We start from the raw sequence: 23,293 nt of genomic DNA on the forward strand, positions 1-23,293 counted from the left end.
TCAGATGTGAATTTGATACAGCATTCCAGTGAGGCTGACAGACGAAGAAGAAGAACAAAATGAAGACTTTGGAGTGGCCTAGTCAAAGTCCTGACCTGAATCCTATTGAGATGCTGTAGCATGACCTTAAAAAGGCAGTTCATGCTCGAAAACCCTACAATGTGGCTGAATTACAACAATTCTGCAAAGATGAGTGGGCCAAAATTCCTCAGCAGTGCTGTAAAAGACTCATTGCAAGTTATTGCAAACGCTTGTTTGCAGTTGTTGCTGCTAAGGGTGGCCCAACCAGTTATTAGGTTTAGGGGGCAATCACTTTTTCACACAGGGCCATGTAGGTTTGGATTTTGTTTTCCCTTAATAATAACAACCTTCATTTAAAAACTGCATTTTGTGTTTACTTGTGTTATCTTTGACTAATATTTAAATTTGTTTGATGATCTGAAACATTTAAGTGTGACAAACATGCAAAAAAAAAAAGAAATCAGGAAGGGGGCAAACACTTTTGCACGCCACTGTATATATGTATGTATGTATGTAAGTGTATATCAGTTATCATAACGCTTGTTATCATATCAGTTGATATTGTAATTTAGTGTTGCATATTCCTAGATTTTCAATTCATTAGCACAAATCAGTTGACACACAGTAAGCCTGGAGCTTTTGTGGAGTTTGGCAGCCCCAGGGCAGCTGCCCACTTTGCCAAGTTGGTAATCCAGCCTTGATTGTAGGCATGTAATTATTCCATGACATCCATGTAATTCATCCAAATTAGCACAAAATACACATCATTTCAAGTAGGTTGTACGATAGATGATTGACCGTTCTCTGTTTCACTCAAACATCAGTGTGAACCCTCCCTTCCCATGACTGGACAATAACCCTTTGGGCTGTCATTGGTCTTTGAATAGGATTTTCAAACTCCTAAAAGCTGTTTTGGGAGCACTGAAAAAAAAGTTACAATAAAATATTTGCAATATGTAGTCAATATGTTGAAAGCCAAATGGTACTCAAATCCCAATGATCACAGACTCATTTGGGCCCATGTAGACATACACTGCTGATACACTTAGCCCAGTGGGTTCCTGCTGGATCCCTATTTTACATGTTCTCTTTACAAAAAAATGTGAGACACTTTTGATTGACAATATTTCAGCACCCTGTTGTACATATGGCAAGTTACTCATCTGTCCATTTATTCATAAAGCTTGTCCTTCAAATCTAGCCTACATGAAATCTGGACTCACACATGTCTGGAGAGTACAGCATCCCTACTGCCTGTCTTGAGCAGAACTGCAGCAGACTGGGCAGCAGCAGCATTCCTGGCCTGGACAGCCTGTGATGGGAGGGGCGGACAGAACAGCAGCCGCAGTCTGGGGTCTAACATCCTCTCGGCTGAGGCTCACTGCCACCCCCCCCCCACACCTAAAAATCTTCGGACCCCAAATCTTCTCCATGTGTTTTTTAAAGGCTTTTCCATAGAACAAGAGGCGCCAAATCGAAGTGAAGTGAAGTTGAAAGGAACACCGAATTAGCAGCGTGGAGGCTGTTTTGTTGATGTTTTTTTTTCTTCTTTGGCCCTGTATTCCCAGTAAACCAGGAAAATTGCTTGGTGTAGCTGTATCGGAGAGAAGGCTCGGGAGGAGGTGAAACTGCGGGACATGATGACTGAGAAGGAAACGGCGTCAGAGAACATAATAACAGGTAAATAAGCTAATTTCGTAACCTCTAAACAGTATTTTTCGTAGTTTTTAGCAGTGGTCATCTCTGATAGCAATTAATGTGCGCACACGTACGCAGTTTGTGTTTCGGTGTGGTCGTCTGTGGTATGCATTCACGTGCGCTGTAGTGAGATTTCTGAGGTTCGCGATCAAAGTAAAGGCTGTTGACACAAGATATTGTTGCATTACGGTGCTATTCAATTTGAAAAGTCTTTCTAACACCTCAACTGCAGTGCAGGGAGGCTGTATGAGCTATGAAGCACTACCTTGGCTTTCCAAGGGCAATCTCAGAGTACAGGACCTCGCCTACTGGCCAGCACAGAGCAGCACTCTCCAAACGAACATGGCGATATTAAAAGTGTGTCATTCTGGCTTATGTTTTCCAACTGCGGGGCTGAACTCGGTGTGTCAGGTTGTTTACAGTTGGCTGGAGAACAGATCGGCTCAGCTCGATCCTCCATAACGGTGCAGTTTGGTCACATGGCCCGTCCCACCAGAGTTGTGACTCAATGCAGCAAAAAAGTCTGCACCGTGTCCTCAGGTAACGCAGTGTTCATCACCCGCCCAGACGGTGCTGCCGGTGTCTGACCAGGGTAGTACTGAGGTGCGTTTCAAATCACTGTCACAAATGTCCGCGGGTTTTATAAGTTGACTATGTTTTTGTCTGCATGATGGATATGATACGTTTGTCCAGTCGTTCTTCTGTCATAGGTACATACCGCAATGTCATAACAGTCAGATGAATTCCATTGGAATTTCTCTTATTTTATTGTTGCTCGCTTGTCTGAAAGCACAACCATACAGTAATTCCTAATCATTATGCAAGATACTTTACAAATACTCATACAGTACAATTCGGCATACACTCAATACACCAAGCAGCGTTTACTTGAACAATGTTTCAACTTTTAGGGTTTCTCCATCGTGATTTCACATCATAATCCACTGAGGAGGGCGATAGTGAGCAGTGTGCGCCATTGCCATTAAGTATGAAATTTAAAATGCTGCCATGTAGGTATGCTGATCATTTCAGTAGCTTTTACTAATTTGTATGACATCATGCATCTTGCTGAGCTTTAAAGAACACGCTTTAAATTAGGCAAAAATTAAATGGAGTTTTGTTGGTTTCCTCTCAAGAGATATTGGGACTAACCTTTCCCAGGCTTTGCAACGCTCCAGTATTTTGTAATGTAACTGACTGAGTGCCATAGAGACTGCACCTTGATTATGTTTTGTAGGAATGAGAGCTGATACCAGACTTTGTGTGATTTGAACTCCTAAAGCTAAAAATGGTTCCTTGTGTTATTGAAAGATAAACTTCTAACTTGTGGGTTCACAAGATTAGATTTAGCATCTAACCAGAACAGAAGTGCAAAAAGTATAAAGTGTATGAGAGTATGCACGTATAGAGGTAAAATATAAATAAACAGTAGATATATAAGCTAAGATAAACAGTATGAACAGTCTGTAGGGGCGGGGCTGTCACCATCACCATGGTGCAGAGTTCAGCAAGGTGACTACTGAGGGGAAGAAGCTGTTCCTGATCCTGCTGGTTCTGGAACAGAGATTCCTGTAGTGTCTCCCAGAGAGGAGGAGGGTAAAGAGTCTGTGGCCAGGATGAGAGGTGTCCCTGACGATGCTGCGCACCCTCCACAGACACCGTTTGTGCTGGACAGCGTCATTGGCAGGGCGTGGGGTACCGGTGATGCATTTGGCAGTGTACACCACCCTCTGCAGTCCTTTCCGGTCTGAGACAGAGCAGCTGCCATACCGTACTGGATGCAGTTGGTAAAGATGCTCTCAATGGTGCAGCTGTAGAAGTTCACTAGAATCTGAGGAGACAGATGGACTTTCTTCTGGGGTCTGTCGGTTAGGAAGTCCAGTATCCACTTGCAGAGGGAGGTGTTGATGCCAAGGTTACAGAGCTTGGTGATCAGTTAGGAGGGTATGATGGTGTTGAATGCTGAACTGAAGTCAGTTGGTGAATTGGAGGGTGTCCATTGTGTGTAGTAAGCAGATTTTGAGATGAGCCAGGACCAGCCTCTTGAAGCACTTCATGATCGTGGGGGTGAGTGCAAGAGGGTGAGTGTTTTGGCACTGGCGCGATGAAGGTGGTTATGAAGCATGTGGGAACAGCTGCTTGGGCCAGTGGCAGGTTGAAGATGTCAGTCAGAACTTCAGTCAGCTGCCCGGCACAGGGCCTCAGCATGCCATCAGGGCCAGCAGCCTTTCATGCATTAACCCTGCTCAGTGCAGCACACACGTCGGTGAGGTGCTGGTGGTCTGCAGGGAGCACAGCCTTGATTGATGCCTCTTGGTTGTCCCCGTCAAAGTGGACATAAAAGTTGCTCATCAGTAGGGCTGCCCCCTAATAGTTGACCAAACCGTTAGTAGATGAGAAAAGTCTTAGTCGACCAACTTTTCATTAGTCAGGTAGTCGACTGAAAAAAACACAATGCTCAAACTCCATTTGGGATGGAGCTCCGTCTTGTCACTGGGATGGAAGTATCAGGGGATTGTTGCATCACAGACCTTTTCTCTTGTAACACAGGAAGTCACTTACCAGTGCACTGCTGCTAAACGTACTAGCTGCCATTAACTAGTTAGCTAACTTAGTGGTCCTATTTGCTGACTCTACCCGGACTGGGAGCTCGGATAAAAGAGGCCCTTTGTTCATGATTTGTACATGTTGATGTGCTGGCTGAACCCTCTATGGGCAATGTCAGACTGAAGATAAAGCAGGTATGTTGTTAGATGCCAAAAGTGCTGGACAATGTATTGGGCCTCCAACCAGCTCGTGCCTGCCCCAGCACTGCCCTAGATTCAGTGTCACTTCCTTCATTGTTTTCTGTTCAAAAACCCCTCGCTTCACCTGCCCACTAAACAGCACATTAATTGACATAGTAGAGTGGACTTTGGTGTTGCTGTTGCTTTTTTTTTTTTATTACATATATTCGTAAGCGTAAAATACAATTAAACTCATTAAAAAACCTAGTGCCAAGACTTCACAAGGTTCGTAAAAGTTCAGGAAGCACCAGGTTATGTATTGTTGACCTCCTGCAGTGGAAAGGGCTATAAGTGACACTAGAATAAAAATATCAGTCTTACAGCATATATATTCTCATCTTTGCTGTGTCCTGCAAACTCACACAGGTGCTTTCTAATTACCCTGACTGATTAGACCTCATGTCAGGTTAATGTTAGGTGGAGTTTGGAATTACCGTGCGTGATGTCACAAATTTCAGTGGGCCAATAAGAATGATCACAGGGTAAGTGGTCCTGCCCTGACATGTGCAACAAAACTAACTGGAGAGTGATGGAGATCAAGGCCATTTTGTATACACCCACACAGTGCTGAGAAGAGTCAGGTCTAGTCAGGCAACATAAGTGAAAGTACCAGTGAGTTTTTTAGGGGCTTTAACTGTTCTATTTCTTTTAATTCACTATGCTCATCCATTCTATAAAAGAAAAGGACTGGTCTCATTGTTGTGGGAGACTTAAACTCAACACTTTCTGCAGTTGTCTCTTTACAGAAATTATGCATTCTCAGCTGCATAAAATGTTGCAGGCCATACATTTCAATGTAATGTCATTTAGTAATTTTGTGAGCTCAGTGCTTGTTGCCATGGTAATACAACTTCCAAACCTTCCTTTCATGTTCTTAAATTAAACTGACAGATAGATAAGTCGTAGATAAGAAAATGGTATCAGTTAGATGACTCATGCAAAGAGACACAACATTATACATAATAATTAATTTTATGATCATCCATGAGTGAGAGGTCAAAGTTAGATGTCACTCTGCTGAATCATGTCTTTGTCTTTTTACTAACTGCTTGAAAGCAGAGTCAAATTGCAACATCTTCTTTACAGGCAACTGTCCAGAATGTCCAGTGACTAAGCAGACATTTGCTTAAGAAAATAGCCATCCAAATCAGGGATAGCTCCTAATTTCATTAGTTTCCAACTACTGCTCCAAACCGCGAGTCCTCATTGTGAATGATGAAATGAAAAGCAAAGCACGTGCAGTAGGCATCACGTCTCAAAAATTCGGAGGGGCACGACACAAGCCGCGATGAGTTGCAGAGCCTTCGTGCTCGACACAAGAAATGTGATGATGTCATTTTTGGCACACGCACCCTTGGGCTGGGAACACTGCGTCGAGCATAAACCGAATTTAAGGTGTGGCTCATAGCTGATAAGGCATTTTCCCTTTAGTCACCAGTCCTTCTCAGATTATTGATAGATTTTCTGATATCTCTGGGGACTGTAGTATAGAGCAGTGCAGGGAACACGGCAAATTGACGTCAGTTGGAATACCACTCAGCTTTTTAACTAGACCGTAAAGAACATTTCTACATGAGAAGTAATTATTGGCTAATAAAGTGTTTTATCGAGCATGCTGGTTCAATGTTTCAGGCATATCAAAAATGTATCTACACCCACCCAAATACAGCACTGTTGAAACTATGGATACTATAAGTTCAAAATCAAGGCATCAAATAGAGTATGTCAATGTCAGGCCAAACAGGAACACCTCACTATAAGAGGAACAAATGTCAGCTAGAAAAATACAGCAGGATGTAAAGGAAGTGTTAGGATAACTCAGGTTTCCAATTTTTAAAGGTGGACAGTTCTGGGCATCGTCGCTGAACAGTGGTCCAAGGTGTTTACCATGTTACAATAGAATCCTAGGTTCTGCTTTATGTCACATTGTTCATCGCATGATGAAGTTTTATAACTTCAAAATAATATAGAAAAGTATCGTGATTAAAAATTCCAAATTGCTGAAATTCCAAGTTTTCTGTGCTAAACATTCAGATTATCACCGTAGAACAAATCCTTTTCACAGGTCACCCTTCCTCCTGTCCAGTTGTTCCCACCATACGTATTAAGAAGGTCTGGGTGATCAGTTATTCTGTGGCTCCTATACAGCTCATTTTATGTTACCTCTCAGACCGAAAATGGCAGTGCATTAAAGTGTGTGTTGCTTCAGGTACCAATGAGAAGATGAAACATGGACCAGGCTGTTTGAGTAATAGATCCAGGAGGTTGGAGGCTTATCAGAAGCTTAGCACTGCATAGAGGTTTATAATACTCTGGGGATTTTACAACTCTGGAAACATATAAGGTGACAACTGTTTTATTCTTTATCTCAATGGTAGCAAGGTAAGCAGTACGTTGTTCAGATTACAAAGTAGTCTACCAGGAACATGTGCTTGCATTAGGGGTGGGCGATATGACCTAAAATTTATATCACTGTATTTTTTTTGTTTTTTACGGTAATGGTATTATATCACGGTATTACACAAAAAAGCGATACTCCACTCAAAACATGATTCTACCTCTTTTCACTCTATTGGCAATGTAAGGGAACATATCTTAAGAAAGAAAAATTATTAAAACGTTATGTGTTTATTGGCTCCACATAGGAATGAAAATGAGGTATACATGTGTAGCCTGCCCCATAATGTAGGTTAATAAGTAAATGTAATATGATTCTCAGAGTTAGACAAGGGGTAGGATTAGGCATCTCAACAGCATTTATTTGGCAGAAAACCCAAAGTATATTATATAAGTACAATAGTCAGTGTACCACGGGACATGTCTATCAAGTACATTTACATACAGCATATGGCCCTCTACCTGAGAATCGCCTGAGAATGCTGTAAATGGTGTTGCTGAAAAGTTCTGCTGAATTCTGAGGCAGACAGGCACGCGGTTTAGTACATACTTAGTTGGGTGTCTGCATACTCGGACACGTTCCATATGCACAGTCAGTGCACTTCTAGCAAACTCACAGTTGAGACCTGAGCTCTGGGTTTCATGAGAACAGATGCTAGTGATGTTTTAATGCTCACAAAAACAGTGATTGTTTTTTTTTATTGAGCATTCACTTGATACATCACAATATAGTGCAATTGAGGAAATGCTGAATCTTTGTATTTTTTAACATTTTTGTCATGAAGTTCCACTTGTATCAGTCAAACTGACTTTCTAAGTTGAATATATCAAGATTACTATTTGCTGCTGCAAATCAAGTTCAGCTGCAACTAAAATAGTTGAAGCTTCCAGTCTGAGTGAGTTGGATAGAAAACCAAAAGGTACTTAATTTACATAACTGTGTTGTTGACGTCTATTTGTGAATTGTGTGGGGGAGGCTGTCACACAGGTTTGGTTGGTGGTGGAGTGTCGAGGGGATTTAACACCCTGACCATTAACTTGTCTAAGACCAGCTCATACCACTTGCACTCATGAAGACTGTGTGTGACACAGGGAGCTGAACTGTGCAGTCTGTAAGTATTCAGACAGTTTTGTTTTGGCTCTGTTATTGGATTTGAAATGAAACAATGACTAAGGCATGTAAATGTTGACTTTAAGACTTATTTTGAGGATGTTTACATCCACATCTGATGAACTATGTACAGAGGCAAACAATGAATAACACATCACATTACACATGCCACTGTATGTAGGATTTAATACAACTACCTTCAATATGTTATCAAGTTCAAGCAGCACTGGTCATTCTTTGTTAGACGTGGAAAGAATTTGTACACTAATAAAATTCTTTTTGGCACTTAATTTCCTGGCGATTTGTCTAATTAAATAAAGTGGTAAGGGTTGGAATGTAAATTGACTGGTAGTTCTCTAGTTCAGCTCTGTCTTCATCAGAACAACCTGTACCACAGCACATGCACCACTGCAGATTCTGCACCAAACTGCCTATCCATCTCACACTCCATCTTTCCTCATGAACAATACACTCAGAGTGCTGAACTCATTCACTTGGGATAACAACTCACTCCCAACCTGGAAGGGACACTTACCATTTTCTAATATCTTATCGCACACCGTACAATAAAATGGCACCATAAGATGTTAAAAGTGTGTTTATATGTTGAATTTCGCCATGTTATCACGACAGCTTCCATGTCATTGACTGGCACTGCTAGGCCCATCCTCTTTGAACATAAAGCCTAACCCATGCCTGAATTGTTGTCATATGTACTCATATGGCTCTCCGGCTATGTTGAGGTAGGTGCTGGTTAAATGACTATTATTTAGCTTTAATGTCTTGGAGCTCTGGATGCTCCATGCCAGGTAAAGTACTGTACTGCAGACAGATGAATCTACAGCTGGTACATTTTAATATATAGTTTAACATTATTCACTTTAGTGATGAATAATTCCCTACTGAGCTGCTGAACCTCTTTATATAGTCAATTTTTCCCAGTTTTTCATAGTTAAGCATGTTCTTTAACATTTTATTGTCAAATCTATTAATAATGGTAGTAGTAGTTTGAACTGAGAAACAATTTATTCAAATAGTTCTCTGAATAGGGAAAGATAAATGACATGAATTTTAGGGCAGTAATACTGCAGCTATGATATTGCATAAAAATACAACAAAAGAAAAATCCGACATTGGGTGAGAAGGCTGACACATATACTCTTTTTACACCAAAATTAGCGCATAAATGGCGTTTTTTTAAACACGGGTAACGGCCCCTAAAATTATTAACAGCTGATTAACAGCTATCCCATCCCGTTGATGAGTTTGCCTCTCTTTTTTTTCCTGATGTGTCACGGTTGACTTCACAAACGCGCCGGAAAACAATTAGTAAACAGTAGAAAGCAGCATAGTGGCCAGTCATAACGATATGGTGGATGCTGTGTCTAGTCAATAGAATTCATAAAAATAAGATGTAGCTGCAGTGTTTCTTGTTTAACAGCACCATGCTAGGCAGGTGACAGGTGTGTTTGCGGCGTTTGTGTGCTCTGAAAGACATCACAGCGCAGATATAAAGTCACACAGCTGATGGACTGTTAACCTACCATGCTAATATTACATAAACATATGGATGTGACCGATGGATGTTTACAGACATCCTTAGATAGAACAGAAGAAAGAGTTGTGCCGGAAAATGGGTGTAAATTAGCGTGTCCACCCGGGTGTCATGTTTCTATCACTGCTGATCGGAGCTGGAACCAATAAATACCCATGACTACTGCAGAGTAATTTGACCCAGGAATGAATGCCAATTTTACCCTTTCCCACTGAAGACAAAAGCCAGATGTTAGTGGGTTTTTTTGTCCAGTGTGAAAGGGGCTGTAGAGACAAACAACCATTCATGCTCACACTCACACCTACGGGCAATTTAGAGTCATCAATTAACCTAACCTGCCTGTCTTTGGACTGTAGGAGGAAGCCGAAGTGCCCGGAGAAAACCCACGCAGACAGGGGAGAACATGCAAACTCCACATTGAAGGGCCCCTCTTATAAATACATATTTACATAAAATTAAAAAAAAAAGGGAGGGAGGAAAACAGGACTCACTCATTTGGAAAATGAAAATAATGTTAGGAAGTCTGTACTGTGACATATTTCTAAATATTCTCTCTGCAGATATTAAAGACAAGTCTTACCTTATGTTGACGCATGAAACCTTTTGAACACTTTGTTTCTACAAACTATACAAATTTTGATTAAATACACACTATAAGCACCAAGAGTTCAAAAGCAATATGCTGAGTCTTCAGTGAGATGGTGATTGGTTTCATATGTTGCTGTGGCATGTCAAGAATGTAAATCAGAGTGTTTGCTTTTTGGTCAAAACAAAAGTGGTGCATTTCCTTTGCTGCTGCTGCGAAACTCGTCCACATACCACTGATCTACAGTGGTGTGCAAAAGTGTTCGCCCCCTTCCTGATTTTTTGCATGTTTATCACACTTAAATGTTTCAGATCATCAAACTAATTTAAATATTAGTCAAAGATAACACAAGTAAACACAAAATGCAGTTTTTAAATGAAGGCTGTTATTATTAAGGGAAAACAAAATCCAAACCTACATGGCCCTGTGTGAAAAAGTGATTGCCCCCTAAACCTAATAACTGGTTGGGCCACCCTTAGCAGCAACAACTGCAAACAAGCGTTTGTGATAACTTGCAATGAGTCTTTTACAGCGCTGTGGAGGAATTTTGGCCCACTCAGACTTTTGAGTGGCCTAGTCAAAGTCCTGAGCTGAATCCTATTGAGATGCTGTGGCATGACCTTAAAAAGGCAGTTCATGCTCGAAAACCCTCCAATGTGGCTGAATTACAATAATTCTGCAAAGATGAGTGGGCCAAAATTCCTCCACAGCGCTGTAAAAGACTCATTGCAGTTATTAGGTTTAGGGGGCAATCACTTTTTCACACAGGGCCATGTAGGTTTGGATTTTGTTTTCCCTTAATAATAACAGCCTTCATTTAAAAACTGCATTTTGTGTTTACTTAGGTTATCTCTGACTAATATTTAAATTTGTTTGATGATCTGAAACATTTAAGTGTAACAAACATGCAAAAAAATAAGAAATCAGGAAGGGGGCAAACACTTTTTCACACCACTGTATATTGTGTATCTACTTTGAACTTGATGACCACATTAGTCCAGTACACAGGTCTGTAATCTCAGTAAGACAAAGATGTCTTTTGTCTTCCTCCAGGACTGTAAACAATGGTGTAAATAAAATTTTACTCTTATCAAACCTTTTATGAATGGCCATTTCGTATGCATTCATTTGTAAAATGTGGATAGCCTTGAGTCCTTAAAGCCCTGTTTTTCAGTAATGTATACAATATGTTACTCTGTGTTTTGGTGAAGAAAAAAAGTAGAGTGCCCGAAAAACTGGATTATAGCTCCCCAAAAGGTTTTATTGGACTCAAAAAGACAATTTATATTAGCTTATCACAGATATACTGGTAACAACATATACGTATGCTGGCTGATAAGTAAAGAGAAATTGCAGTTCAGAAGTGCCAAAGTCACAAATTAGTTGGGCTACTCATGTAGACAAACACAGGTAATTTAGAATATGATGTCTTTGGACTATGGGATGAAACTGGAGCACCCAAAAATCCATGCACAGGGAGAACATGGAGACTGCAAGAGCAAGGGGATCCATTGGCATTCTTCAGCTTGTCTGCCGCTTGCAGTTTCTGTTCTGTATTGGAAAAAAGCAAAATACATCTCAAACTAATACACACATTAATGTGGAGCAGACACAAATTTAACCTTGTTACTTGGAATTGAGGAACATTCTCCCTGCCTGTGGTGGTCTTAACTACAGTGGTATTGTACTGTCATAACATTACCGACTACAGACGCTGTAGTTGGTATCTGTTCATATACTGGAAATACACAAGAAAGAACAGCAGCCTCCTGATAAGTTATTAGTGAATATGAAGCAGAATTAAATGCTTTTTCAGTTAAATGTAAGTCAGCTTGGACAGAAATGTATCTGTAATATGTGAAGCTGCACTGCTAAACTGTTAAATAATTCATAGGCTGTTTAAAAATGCACACAACCCAAGAAAAGCTTGGCTGCAGAATCAGATCTGAAACATGAAGGTATTTGGTGATGTGTGTTGTTGTCAAAGATTACTACAGATAATGACGTGCTGACATGGATGTCAACACAATAGTGACTTATTTTTGTCTAATCTGGGTTTAGAGAATTGTCTTCAGTAATCAGGGACTGTTTAAGCGGAGACTTTGCTATTATCAGTTTTTCCATTACAGACAGGCAGGAAGGAAAGCCATTGTTCAGCAGAGAGTTTTAAAGCATTTCCTCAGAGTGTGACCAAAACGCTCTGCCCTCTCTAGCAACTTGCTCTGTCTTTCTGTCAGACATCTCTGTTCAGTTTTATGTAAAAGTCTTTGTTTCTTTGTTGTAATGAACAACGCAGCACTTGGGTCTTTTAAACATCTGTTTCACTAAAAGTAAAAGTCTGGCTACTTTGAAATGTGAAGCAAATTTGAAGGTAGTTAGTACAAGGAAATTAATGATTTAAAAGTCTAGTAGGCAGTCATGAATCAAACTACTGGTCTGTCTGAGCAGGTGGCACTTCAGAGTCTAAGTTAAGTTAGCAAAGAAGGAGCTCTGGTCAAAAAATATCAATATGAAGAAGATATCAGATATAATGGAATTCTTTTTCCTTTCATGTGATAAAATTAATGATCTTTCCTAGCTTTAAGGTTTAGGGTAGTATGACTAATTTGAACTTGCATTGTAAAAACTTTATTTCAGCACTGTTCAGGAAGTGATAAATGTAAATGTAACTTCCAGGTACTTTTAGCAGTTAGCGGCAGTATTGCCAATTTTGATTGGTCAAACAGGTGTGTCATTACATCACAAGCACCACTGCAACAAACACAACAGTAAGCGACACAGTGTTTCCCACAGGATTTTGTTAGACTGTGGTGGGTGGACCTCTAAGGGGGTCCGGGGGCATGCTCCCCGTAGGAAAATGTTGTACATTTTAGTTAAATGCATCAATCTGGTGCACTTTATGAGCAAAATTAAGAGGCTAGATCTCTCTCTCTCCCCCAAGAAAATTTTATGTTATTTGACTAAAAACTATGCATTTTCACATACTTTTGGACTATTATCATTACAATATTTATTAATAAAACCCCCCACAGGTTGTAGTTTTTCACATTGCACTCAGACATTGGCAAGAAAAAAAGTGAAACAAATATGCTCTCTGATGAAATAAGCGGAATTATTGTAATTCAGCCACATTGTAGGGTTTTCGAGCATGAACTGCCTTTTTAAGGTCATGCCACAGCATCTCAATAGGATTCAGGTCAAGACTTTGACTAGGCCACTCCAAAGTCTTCATTTTGTTCTTCTTCAGTTGCTGGATTTTCTTGCTCTAGTAACTACCAAGATGGCCATGAGTAGCAAACTCAAATCCAGTCTTCAAAACAATGATGGATTGCCTTCCATGGGTGTTAAGATAGCAGCAAACTATGACTGTGTGAATGTTTTAAAGCCTGCTTCAGACACTGATATTGTGCTGCCCTGATTTATCTCAGTGTGACTGTGGAGCAGTCCAGAGAGCACATCTTGCTGTTAAGATGTCTCTATTAGAGACAGTCTGCCCGGACTGGGATAAAGTTATGAAAGTTGTGTGTTTTTGTACAGTAATCAGTGAGGCCCCGAGCAGATCTGCTAGGCCGAGCATATCTGGTACTTACACTGGCCCCCAGAAACACTCCGCTCTGGCGGCGCTGGGTGTATAAAGAGAACTGGATACAGCGACTCACAAGCACTGGGTGCTGCCATGGCTGTATTATTAGAACTGGATACCGGATCCAAAAATGGTGCCTATTCATTCCAATGAGAATTGCTTGTTTTCTAGCTTCTGGATTTACTTCTGGGGTATGCGGCTCACTGAATATACACAGTAGTATTTCTCCCACTGGCGCTGCTCGCGAGTGGCCACTAAAAGAAAAAATGGCTGCAAGGCTGAGTGGCGGCACCGTATCCAGTTCTTATTATACATCCATGGTTGCTGCCCCTTGGCAGGCTCCCAGAAAGTTGGCCAATCAGGGCTTTTAGGGAGGGGGGGCTTTAAGGAGACAGGAGCTAAAGCGGCTTTTTTCAGACAGAGGATGAACTGAGGGTCTGACCAGTATAAGATAAATAAGAATTTTTTTGAACTGTGAATCATGCAAAGCTACTCTAGTGGAGTCTCACAATAAAAATATAGAACTGGAAATGAGCATAATAGATCCCCTTTAACATATATAGTCACAGGTCTTGGTTTTGGAGGTTTGCTGAAAATCATGCAGTGCACTCACCCCCACAGTCAGACTAATGTATATTCCACTTGACAGAGGGTGAGAACAAGAATGCCTTAGATCTGTTTAAAACATCATGCCATAGAGGAGTTGTGTAGTGTCACTGCAGACTGATATATCAGGCTGATGTTAGCCTTCAAAAAACTGTCAGTGTCATTCACCTCTGATATGATGAATATTTTATAATAACCTACCTGAAACAATTTCATTAGTATGGCACAGTACTATCAGTATAACTTTAAGTATCCCTGGGTGTTTTATCCACCATGACAACAATAAAGAATGTGTTTCCTAAAAATGATTAGATTTTAGGTGTTGAGCAAGCTAATAGCAGCTTAATTCCAAAAATGTGATGGCATTCATCCTCGAAAACCCATATCATTGTATATTATAGTGTTTGTCCAGATCTGTGTGTGCTTTAGATGTGACACAGTGTGTGTGGATTTGTATGCGTGTGTAGTGGCTGCAGCTGTTGTCAGGCTGTTTCTCTGCACTGTGTGTCTGGGCTGATGGCCAAGTGGATGCAGTCAGCTGGGAGAGAGGAGGGTAGTTTCTCTCTCTACATGGCATGAATGAATGGGACCTCAGATGGGCAGAAGAAACAGCACATTCTCTCCCTAAATTCATTTTGCTGTCGCCCTTATGAATGTGGCTCTTTCATAGTCTATTTTTTGTTGCACTTGTTTGTGCCTCTCAGTTTGCCACAGTGAATTTAATGAGGCTCCTCTTCTGCTATTGTAGGTAACAGGCGGTGCCTTGCTTTGTATCTGTCTCTGTGTTTCATCAGTCTTAGACACCACTGCCTTCTGAATCAGGCTCCTATTGTACATCAGGATCTCCCAAGATTATCTGTAAATTTATTAACAAGTTTATGAACATGTTACATTTTAAATATTAAAACCACATACAGTTTGCCGATTGAATTATAGTATAGCTACACTCTGTAGCTGTCAGACCTTGGGGCATAATTGAGGTCAACCTGTAGAATGTCTTTTTGAACAGAATTTGTATTTGCATGATGAACAGGCAAGATGTAAATGGCCATTGGACGCAGCGGACATCTCATCCACAAAAATTAATTATATATGCAGACAAAATAATTGATGAAAATCCTAATTGACCAGCACAGTGTGTTCAAGTTAGATTGCTATCTTGATTGGCTGGAAGAAATCTTTGGTTGGCCTCTTTATTCAAATGGCAATACCATTTTGCAATTGGCAATTTAATATGCAAAGTGACAATGCAATCCTCAATTCAGTTTGTTCAGTTTCTCTTTATTGAAATGGAAATTTATTTTGCAAATGGCAATTCAATGTGCTAGCGAAACAGCGCTTCCAGTCTATTTCATTTACTTGTCACCACGCTTTTTTGATGTCAAAATTCAAATGGAAATGCAATATGTCAGTCCTCTCATCAAGGCGGGTCTTCAGTTAGGACGTCACTTCCTCGTTCAGTGATTGGGTAACAGCTGGCACTTCACTTCGACAACGCCAACACTGTTCTTCTTGATGGGTAAGTTGCTGTCTGCCTGACATAAAGTCCAAATGTTTAACCTAGAGTTCAGACATTAGTTTATTACAGGAGGGCCGTTGTTGCCATTTTGTGTTTATCTATATCCTCATGCTGAGGCATTACAAGCTAATGCTAGCTAGGCCTGGGTAAAGAGGCCTGGGTAAAGAATTTCCCCTCCGGAATCAATAAAGTATTTCTGATTCTGATAAAGTTAGTAGTTTGCTAACAACCTAAGCTAACGCTAGCAATGTAGTAAGTTTAGTTTACTGCTATCTGTCTGGGATTTAGATAGTAGTTATTGAGTGTGTTGATGTTTCCTGTTATTTTGATCTTAATATGCAGCAATGATTGGATAAGTAAATGTAAACCAATAGTCATTTCTTTATGTGTGCTGATAAAGTTAACACTTGAAAAATACTGTAAATTTGTCCTATATTTATTTGTCCTAATACCTATATTTATTGCAGTTCACGTGGAAGATGTGGGGCTTTGTTAGTTGAAATTATTAGCCACAACACAATACAACACAATTGCACACAAAACATTTTTTTTGTGTGCAATTCAATTTTCTTCAGGTGAGGAAACCAGGCTGGTTCAGTGGGTGTTGAACATGAGGAGAAAGAAGTGGACTCCCTCTGGCACTTCCTCCTCTCAATTCACTCTGCAGCAAGCACTTTGAGGAGGATCAGCTCGTCACAGGTAGACTGATCTCATGCCACTTAAACAATGGAGAAATGTAGCCATAACACTGCTCACAAACCTACGGGCCTTGTCTGTCTTCCCCGGACTGGCAGCAGCTGTTCTACCTGCATCGCTGGCTGAGGCAGATAATGCAGTGTGGAGGGCAGTGATGCCATGCAGGTGATGCAGGTCCGAGCTGGATACTGGTGACCTCCTCAGGTCATTCAACTGCACTGGATGAGGAGGACATCTGGTACTGGTTTTACTGGTAGGGACTGGTCAGAGAAGGTTCTTGACCTCAGAACAACCCAGATATCATCCACACCAAGGTTGGTCCACATGGTCTCCACAGCTCTCTAAGCCCCACGCTGTACTGATGATCCAGTCTTAGGCTGTGGATGGAAAATACATGTAAATACAATGCAATAGTACCTCATGTAGCCTGATGTAGGGTAGTGACAATAAGTAAAAGTTGGAAAACCCTGACTAGCTAGCTACCATATGTTAATATGACTGCAGTATTCTCCTGAAATACTGAAGAGAATTATATCGTCCAGAACAGTCTGCTATAGTGCCTTACGATAATCAGAGAAAAAAATAAAAAATACTGACTTGTGTGGTATTGTGTGGGTGCAGCATGGTCCCAGCTGTCAGAAGAATGCATTTCTCTGGAGGGGAGAGAATTAAAATTTAATCATTCCAATAACTCTCTGTTGATCGTGCTATATATATACTATAATACTACTGTAATATGATGTAAATTTTTGCCAGATTTAGACAAAAGGATCATGTTAATTTCCATCTGCTGTTTCTGGAATGAACATTAAGGTAACACACTAATAATACAATAGTAGTGTCATGGTTTTGGGGTTTTTTCTTGTTATTTCCTGTTTTATTTTGTTATATTCTCCCTATCTTTTGTGTCTGTTAGTTTTGCTTCCTGTCGTTGATTGCTTTGAGTGTTTTCACCTGTGTCTCGTTGTCTCCCCTACCTGAGTGTATTAAGTCTGTGCCCTTCCTTTATTCAGTGTCAGATTGTCATTGTACCCTGTGTCAAGTGTACTGGCATTTGTTTCCTGGACTATTTTTCTGTTTCTTTTCGACATCACTGGATTTGGGTTTTTCTGCCTGTTCATTTACGGATTTGTTACCTGTGTTCTGGACTGCCTTTTCTGAGTTTGATGTCTGCCTGCTTGCGAATCCATGTAAACCCTTATGCAGCCATTAAATCCTTGAATTGCATTTCTCTGCCTCCGTTGTCTGCATTTTGGGTCCTACTCCTGTTTTTCTGGTTCCCCTGCTTGACAAAGTAGTAGCTTTGTATTATGGTAAATAAAACCCAATAATAAAATAAAACTATCACTGTTAATGCTTAATGCACCAAGTTAATATTATATTAAGTTAGCTAATGTGAATAGTGTGAATTCACAAAACCAAATTTGAATGTATTTTTGTCTTCATATGCACAATGAATGATACTGAACTGATTGGATTAACCAACTAAATATATTAGTAAGCAGTGCAAAAACTATTAATCTACAAGCTTCCTCTGACACTTCCTCTGACTCTTTTACTCATTGAGAATCTATGTTATGTTAATACAGCAAGCTAGTTGGAATATTGTTTATAATACTCACCGGTCTTGTGAAAGTGAACCGATGACACTGGAAATCCCAGGGACAAGAATCAAGTGGCCCTTCTTTTTCTGCTTGCTGAGCGTGGAGATTGGTGGGTCACTTGGATCATCTCTAACCCATTATTATCATAAAAATATAATAAGCATGTTAGTGACTAGTAGCATTAGCTTTTCAGGACTAACGGAGGAGGCACTGCCATGGCCTAACCTTTGTCCAAAGAACACGTGCCAGCTGTGGTATTTTATTGTTGTATAGCATAATAAATATTATATATTATTTTTTTAATGGAACTTGTTTATCTAGTGAGCAATAAATACGCATCAACATTGCAAAAGTGTTATCACCTATGGTCTTTGACAGGCTACATTACAGTAACGTTAGGCTACAGGCTCCCTCGAGTAGCCCTGAAAAGGGACCCCTTGGCCTAGTGGCTTGTGTTGTTTAGGAAAGTTGGGTTGATAACGGATTGAAATGCTTTTGTGTTTACCACAGAAATTATTCTGCCATTGCTGTTGCCGCTAGCACTGTAAATTAGTGAGCAACCAGCAGTAAACTTAGCTAAAGTTAGCTTACATTGCTAGCATTAGCTTAGGTTGTTAGCAAGCTAGTAGATACGAGATAAAAACATAATGCCAACAACGGCCCTGCTGTAATAAACTAATGTCTGAACTCTAGGTTGAACATTTGGACTTGATCTCAGGCAGACAGCAACTTACCCACCCATAAAGAACAGTGTTGGCGTGGATGAGGTGAAGTGCCGGCTGTTACCCAATCACTGAACGAAGAAGTGACGTCCTAACTGAAGACCCGCCTTGATGAGAAGACTGACATACTGCATTGCCATTTGAATTTTGACACCAAGCATTAAGCAGCAAAAAGCATTATGACAAGTAAATGAAATAGACTGGGGGCGCTGTTTCGCTGGCACATTGAATTGCCAATTACAAAATTAATTTCCATTTGAATAAAGAGACCAAAACACTATGGCAATATGAAATGCAATTGATTGAGCTTTCATTTAAATATTTAATCAAAATAATTCAAACTGAACTGAGGATTGCATTGCCACTTTGCATATTGAATTGCCAAATGCAAAATAAATTTTCAAATTGCATGACCAAATTGCACATTTAATTGCCATTTGAATAAAGAGGCCAAAAAACATCCATAGAAATCAAAGACTACTGTCATTTGATGATCAAGCATGTTGAGCATGTTAAAGAACAGTTATTTTGGGAGTTTCTCAGTTGAATTTTTCTTAACCTTAAACAACATCCAGGGATTGCAACCAAAAAATAACAAAGATTTTTGGGGTTTGAGGGTGTACCTAACCCCAACGTCCCGGGTTCAAGTCCATATGGTGACACGTGTCCCCTCTCTCTCAGTGTAACAGCTGACAAAAACACCACGGCCCGGTATAGCCCGTCTTTGTTGTGCCAAGTCGTGATCAGCTGTTCCATTTCGGCTTCACAGCAGAGGGATAATTGTGTTGGTGGTCCCTGAGGTAGGCCTCCTTCCTCAAACCAAACCATGACTTCCTTTAAACTAGACAAAGCATAGCAAGTCTTGCTGTGTTCAGCTCATGTTCACATCATATGGGATAGATGGTACAGATGGGAAGACATGCGAGCGTCCATGTCATCGGACAGCTCAAGGCGGTTGTATGATTTCAGGGATGGTCATGTGAGAGTTAAAAATACAGGAAGAAATGCTAAAGACAGCCACAGTGAACTGTAAGATGTAGACATGCAGGCAACAGGCTCTTACCTGCATACCTCCTACATGTCATAATGGTAAACAACATCTTTTACCATGCTTTGCTGTCTTACTGAAGACCATTCGCATTCTGAGTGGTCGCATTTGCTCCTGACTCGGCTCAGCTTGAGTATCCCCACCCTTACTGAAAGATGGTAAAAACCCCCAGTAAGTACCGTCTTAGGTGTGAAGCAGCAATTAAGTGCTCGATCAATTATTTAATTAGATAAATCATTTATTTAGATAGAGATAGGTGGGGAGAGACAGAAGGGATGACATGCAGCAAAGGGCCCGCTGCCTTTTTTGTTGTTTGATGGCCAAAGGCAGGAATGACTTCCTGTGGCGCTCTGTGGTGCATTTTGGGGAGATGAGTCTTTCGTTGAAGGTACTCCTTTGTTTGACCAGCACGTCATGGAGTGGTTGAGAGACATTGTCCAAGATGGCATGTAGTTTGGCCACCATCCTCCTCTCTGACACGACCGACAGAGAGTCCATCTCCACCCCCACAATGTCACTGGCCTTACGGATCAGTTTGTTGAGCATGTTAGCGTTCGCTACCCTCAACCTGCTGCCCCAGCATGCAACAGAGTACAGGATAGCACTGGCCACCACAGACTCATAAAACATCCTCAACATTGTCCAGCAGATGGTTAAGGACCTTATCCTCCTCAGAAAATAGAGGCGGCTCTGGCCCTTCCTGTAAAGAGCTTGAGTGTTCTTAGCCCAGTCCAGTTTATTGTCCATGTGTACTCCCAGGTACTTGTCATCCTCTACAATGTCCACACTGACCCCCTGGATGGAAACCAGGGTCACTGGTGCCTTGGCCCTTCGTAGGTCTACAACCAGCTCCTCAGACTTTGTCACATTGAGCTGGAGATGGTTCTGCTCACACCATGAGACAAAGTTACCCACCACAGCCCTGTACTCAGTCTCATCACCACTGCTGATACATCCCACCACAGCAGAGTCAACAGAAAACTTCTGAAAGTGGCAGGACAGTCCCCTGAGGGGCCCCGGTGTTGCTGATCACACTGTCTGACACACAGTGCTGCAGATGCACATTTTGTGGTCTGCCAGTCAGGTAGTCAACAATCCAGGACATGAGCGGGGGCAACCACCTGCATCGCTGCCAGCTTCTCACCCAGCAGGGCTGGCCGGATGGTGTTGAAAGCACTGGAGAAGTCAAAAAACATTATCCTCATCATGCTTGCCGGCTTGTCCAGGTGGGTGTAGATGCAGTTCAGCAGGAAGATGATGGCGTCCTCAACTCCCAGCCGGGGCTGGTAGGTGAACTGAAGGGGGTCCAGGAGGGGGTCTGCTGTTCCAGCACCAGTCTCTCCAGGGGCTTCATTACATGGGAGGTCAGTGCCACCGGTCCGTAGTCTTTGGAGCCACTGGGACGTGGTGTCTATGGCACAGGAACGAGGCCGTCTCCTTGGTCTCCCTGATCTTCACCTTGAGGTCAGCCTGGTTTGCCCTCACCTCCTCCCTATTACCCTCGGTAAAGGCCTTCCTCTTGGTTTCAGGATGTCTTTGATGTCCTTTGTTACCCAGGGTTTGTTATTTGGAAAACAATGGACCATCTTAGTTGGGACAGTGCAGTCCACACAGAAGTTAATGTAGCCAGTGATGCACTCAGTAAGCCTGTCAATGTCCTCTCCATCCCAGTTTATCACCTCAAAACATCCCTGAAGTTTCTTATAGGCCTCCTCTGACCATCTCCTAACTGTCCTTGTGGTCGCAAGCAACCTTTTAACCAGAGGCACATAGCAGGGTTAGAGGTGAACCAGGTTGTGTTCTGACCTACCCAAAGGGGGGAGGGGGGAAGAGCTGTATGCATCCTTAACATTAGCATACAGCAAGTCCAGTGTCCTCTCCTCTCTAGTAGGACAACTCACATACTGGGTGACATTAGTCAGTGTTGTTGAGACACTGACATGGTTGAAGTCACCTGAGACTAATATGAGTGCAGGCAGCATGCACATTGGCGCATGCGCACGATATCACACGATTTTTACCAGGTGTAAACGGCTGCTGTCTTTGTCATCGTGGCTGAAGAGTTGCTGGTGACGTTTTCTGAGTGCAGGTTAAAAGCCTGTATTGGATTAGCTGCTCTTTTCATCAGGCAGACCCTTGGTGAAAGTGACCTTAGTCCAGCAAATGAAAGGATGAATGGACTGATTGATTTGTTTTAGTCAAAGCATCAAGTACGTGATCATTGTACTAACATGCTCTCATGGCTCAGGCCTATGAGTAACAGTTGTTATGAGTGCGAATAGATTGGAATGCGAAGCCAACAGGATGTCACTGCTCCTGCTGAGAGAAAAGAAAATAAGAGTCGTAACCTTTTCAGCTGCACAGTCAGTGCTGCAATGTCAACATGAGTTCAGCAGGCTTTTCAAAGGAGTACAAAATTTCCTGTTTAATTTGACTTATCCTTCTCCACTGTGTGGAGCATGGATGTCTAGCCCGCCAGGACCCTGGATGCCCTCATCTGTGCTGTTAATACTGTTAAAACTAAAAATAACTTTGTTGTTAAGTGCTAGGGTTGTAACAGGAAAACCAATTACTTTTCATAAAAGTATGGATTACTTTAATTATTATTTCTATCTGAGAAGCAAAAGCTGGCACATTAAATTGTATAGACTGATTGTGTATTCATATGCATTTGTATTTTAAAAAAGTACTTCCCTAAGCAGAAGTTAGCTTATGCAATGCTTGAAATGACTTTCAAGTGTCAGATGGTGAACATTAGACCACTTCAAATACTAATACTAATATATTGGGGCCACTGGTCAGGTTGTTCTCTCCTAGGGGGGCATCTTAAACACGCAAAAAAAGTATTTATTTTAAACAATAAGTTTTGACCATATGCATGCTGAAGCTGAGAGTACCTGTCATATTGCTCTGCATGTTTAGAAGAATAATAATAACCGCTTGAGTCTGTATTCCTGAAGAATTTTAGCAACTTTCTTCTAGTAGATGAGACAGTAGTCACATTAATGTTGATGAAAAAAATAACCAGTTGTGTTCTCTCTCTTTAAACTGTCTGCGCTCCAGGTAAACTTTTATTTTTGGTGCTGGTGGTTTTATGTTGACAAGTTGCACAGTCGGGTTCAGCTTGCTTAAAACATTACTGTAAATGTGAACAGACATTTTTAATGCTTCAATTTTGCAGCCTTGCCAGAAAATTATTAATTATTTATTTGCTGACCAGATATATAAGGCAATAAATTCTATACACCCCTGCTCTCTAACACTTCAGTAATCAAGTAATGCCATATTGTATTGTCAGTATGAATGGAGGGATTTATGTCAGTATGTAACTGCCTTGAACTATTTTATTTAAAAGTTAGTA

General features: G+C 41.1%; 1 protein-coding gene across 4 annotated transcripts in view; it reads left to right on the plus strand.

Moving 5' to 3' along the window:
- The first annotated feature begins 1,299 nt into the window (after nucleotides 1-1,299).
- Nucleotides 1,300-23,293, plus strand: part of hspa12a (heat shock protein 12A) — an 86,318-nt gene continuing 64,324 nt past the window's right edge. For all 4 annotated transcript variants that reach the window (XM_044214477.1, XM_044214479.1, XM_044214478.1 and 1 more), the window contains exon 1: nucleotides 1,300-1,701. In XM_044214477.1, coding sequence (XP_044070412.1) covers nucleotides 1,659-1,701 — 43 coding nt within the window. In that variant the 5' untranslated portion in view covers nucleotides 1,300-1,658. The remainder of the gene's footprint in view (nucleotides 1,702-23,293) is intronic.

Source organism: Siniperca chuatsi, linkage group LG11 (genome assembly GCF_020085105.1).
Source record: "Siniperca chuatsi isolate FFG_IHB_CAS linkage group LG11, ASM2008510v1, whole genome shotgun sequence".
NCBI lineage: Eukaryota > Metazoa > Chordata > Actinopteri > Centrarchiformes > Sinipercidae > Siniperca > Siniperca chuatsi.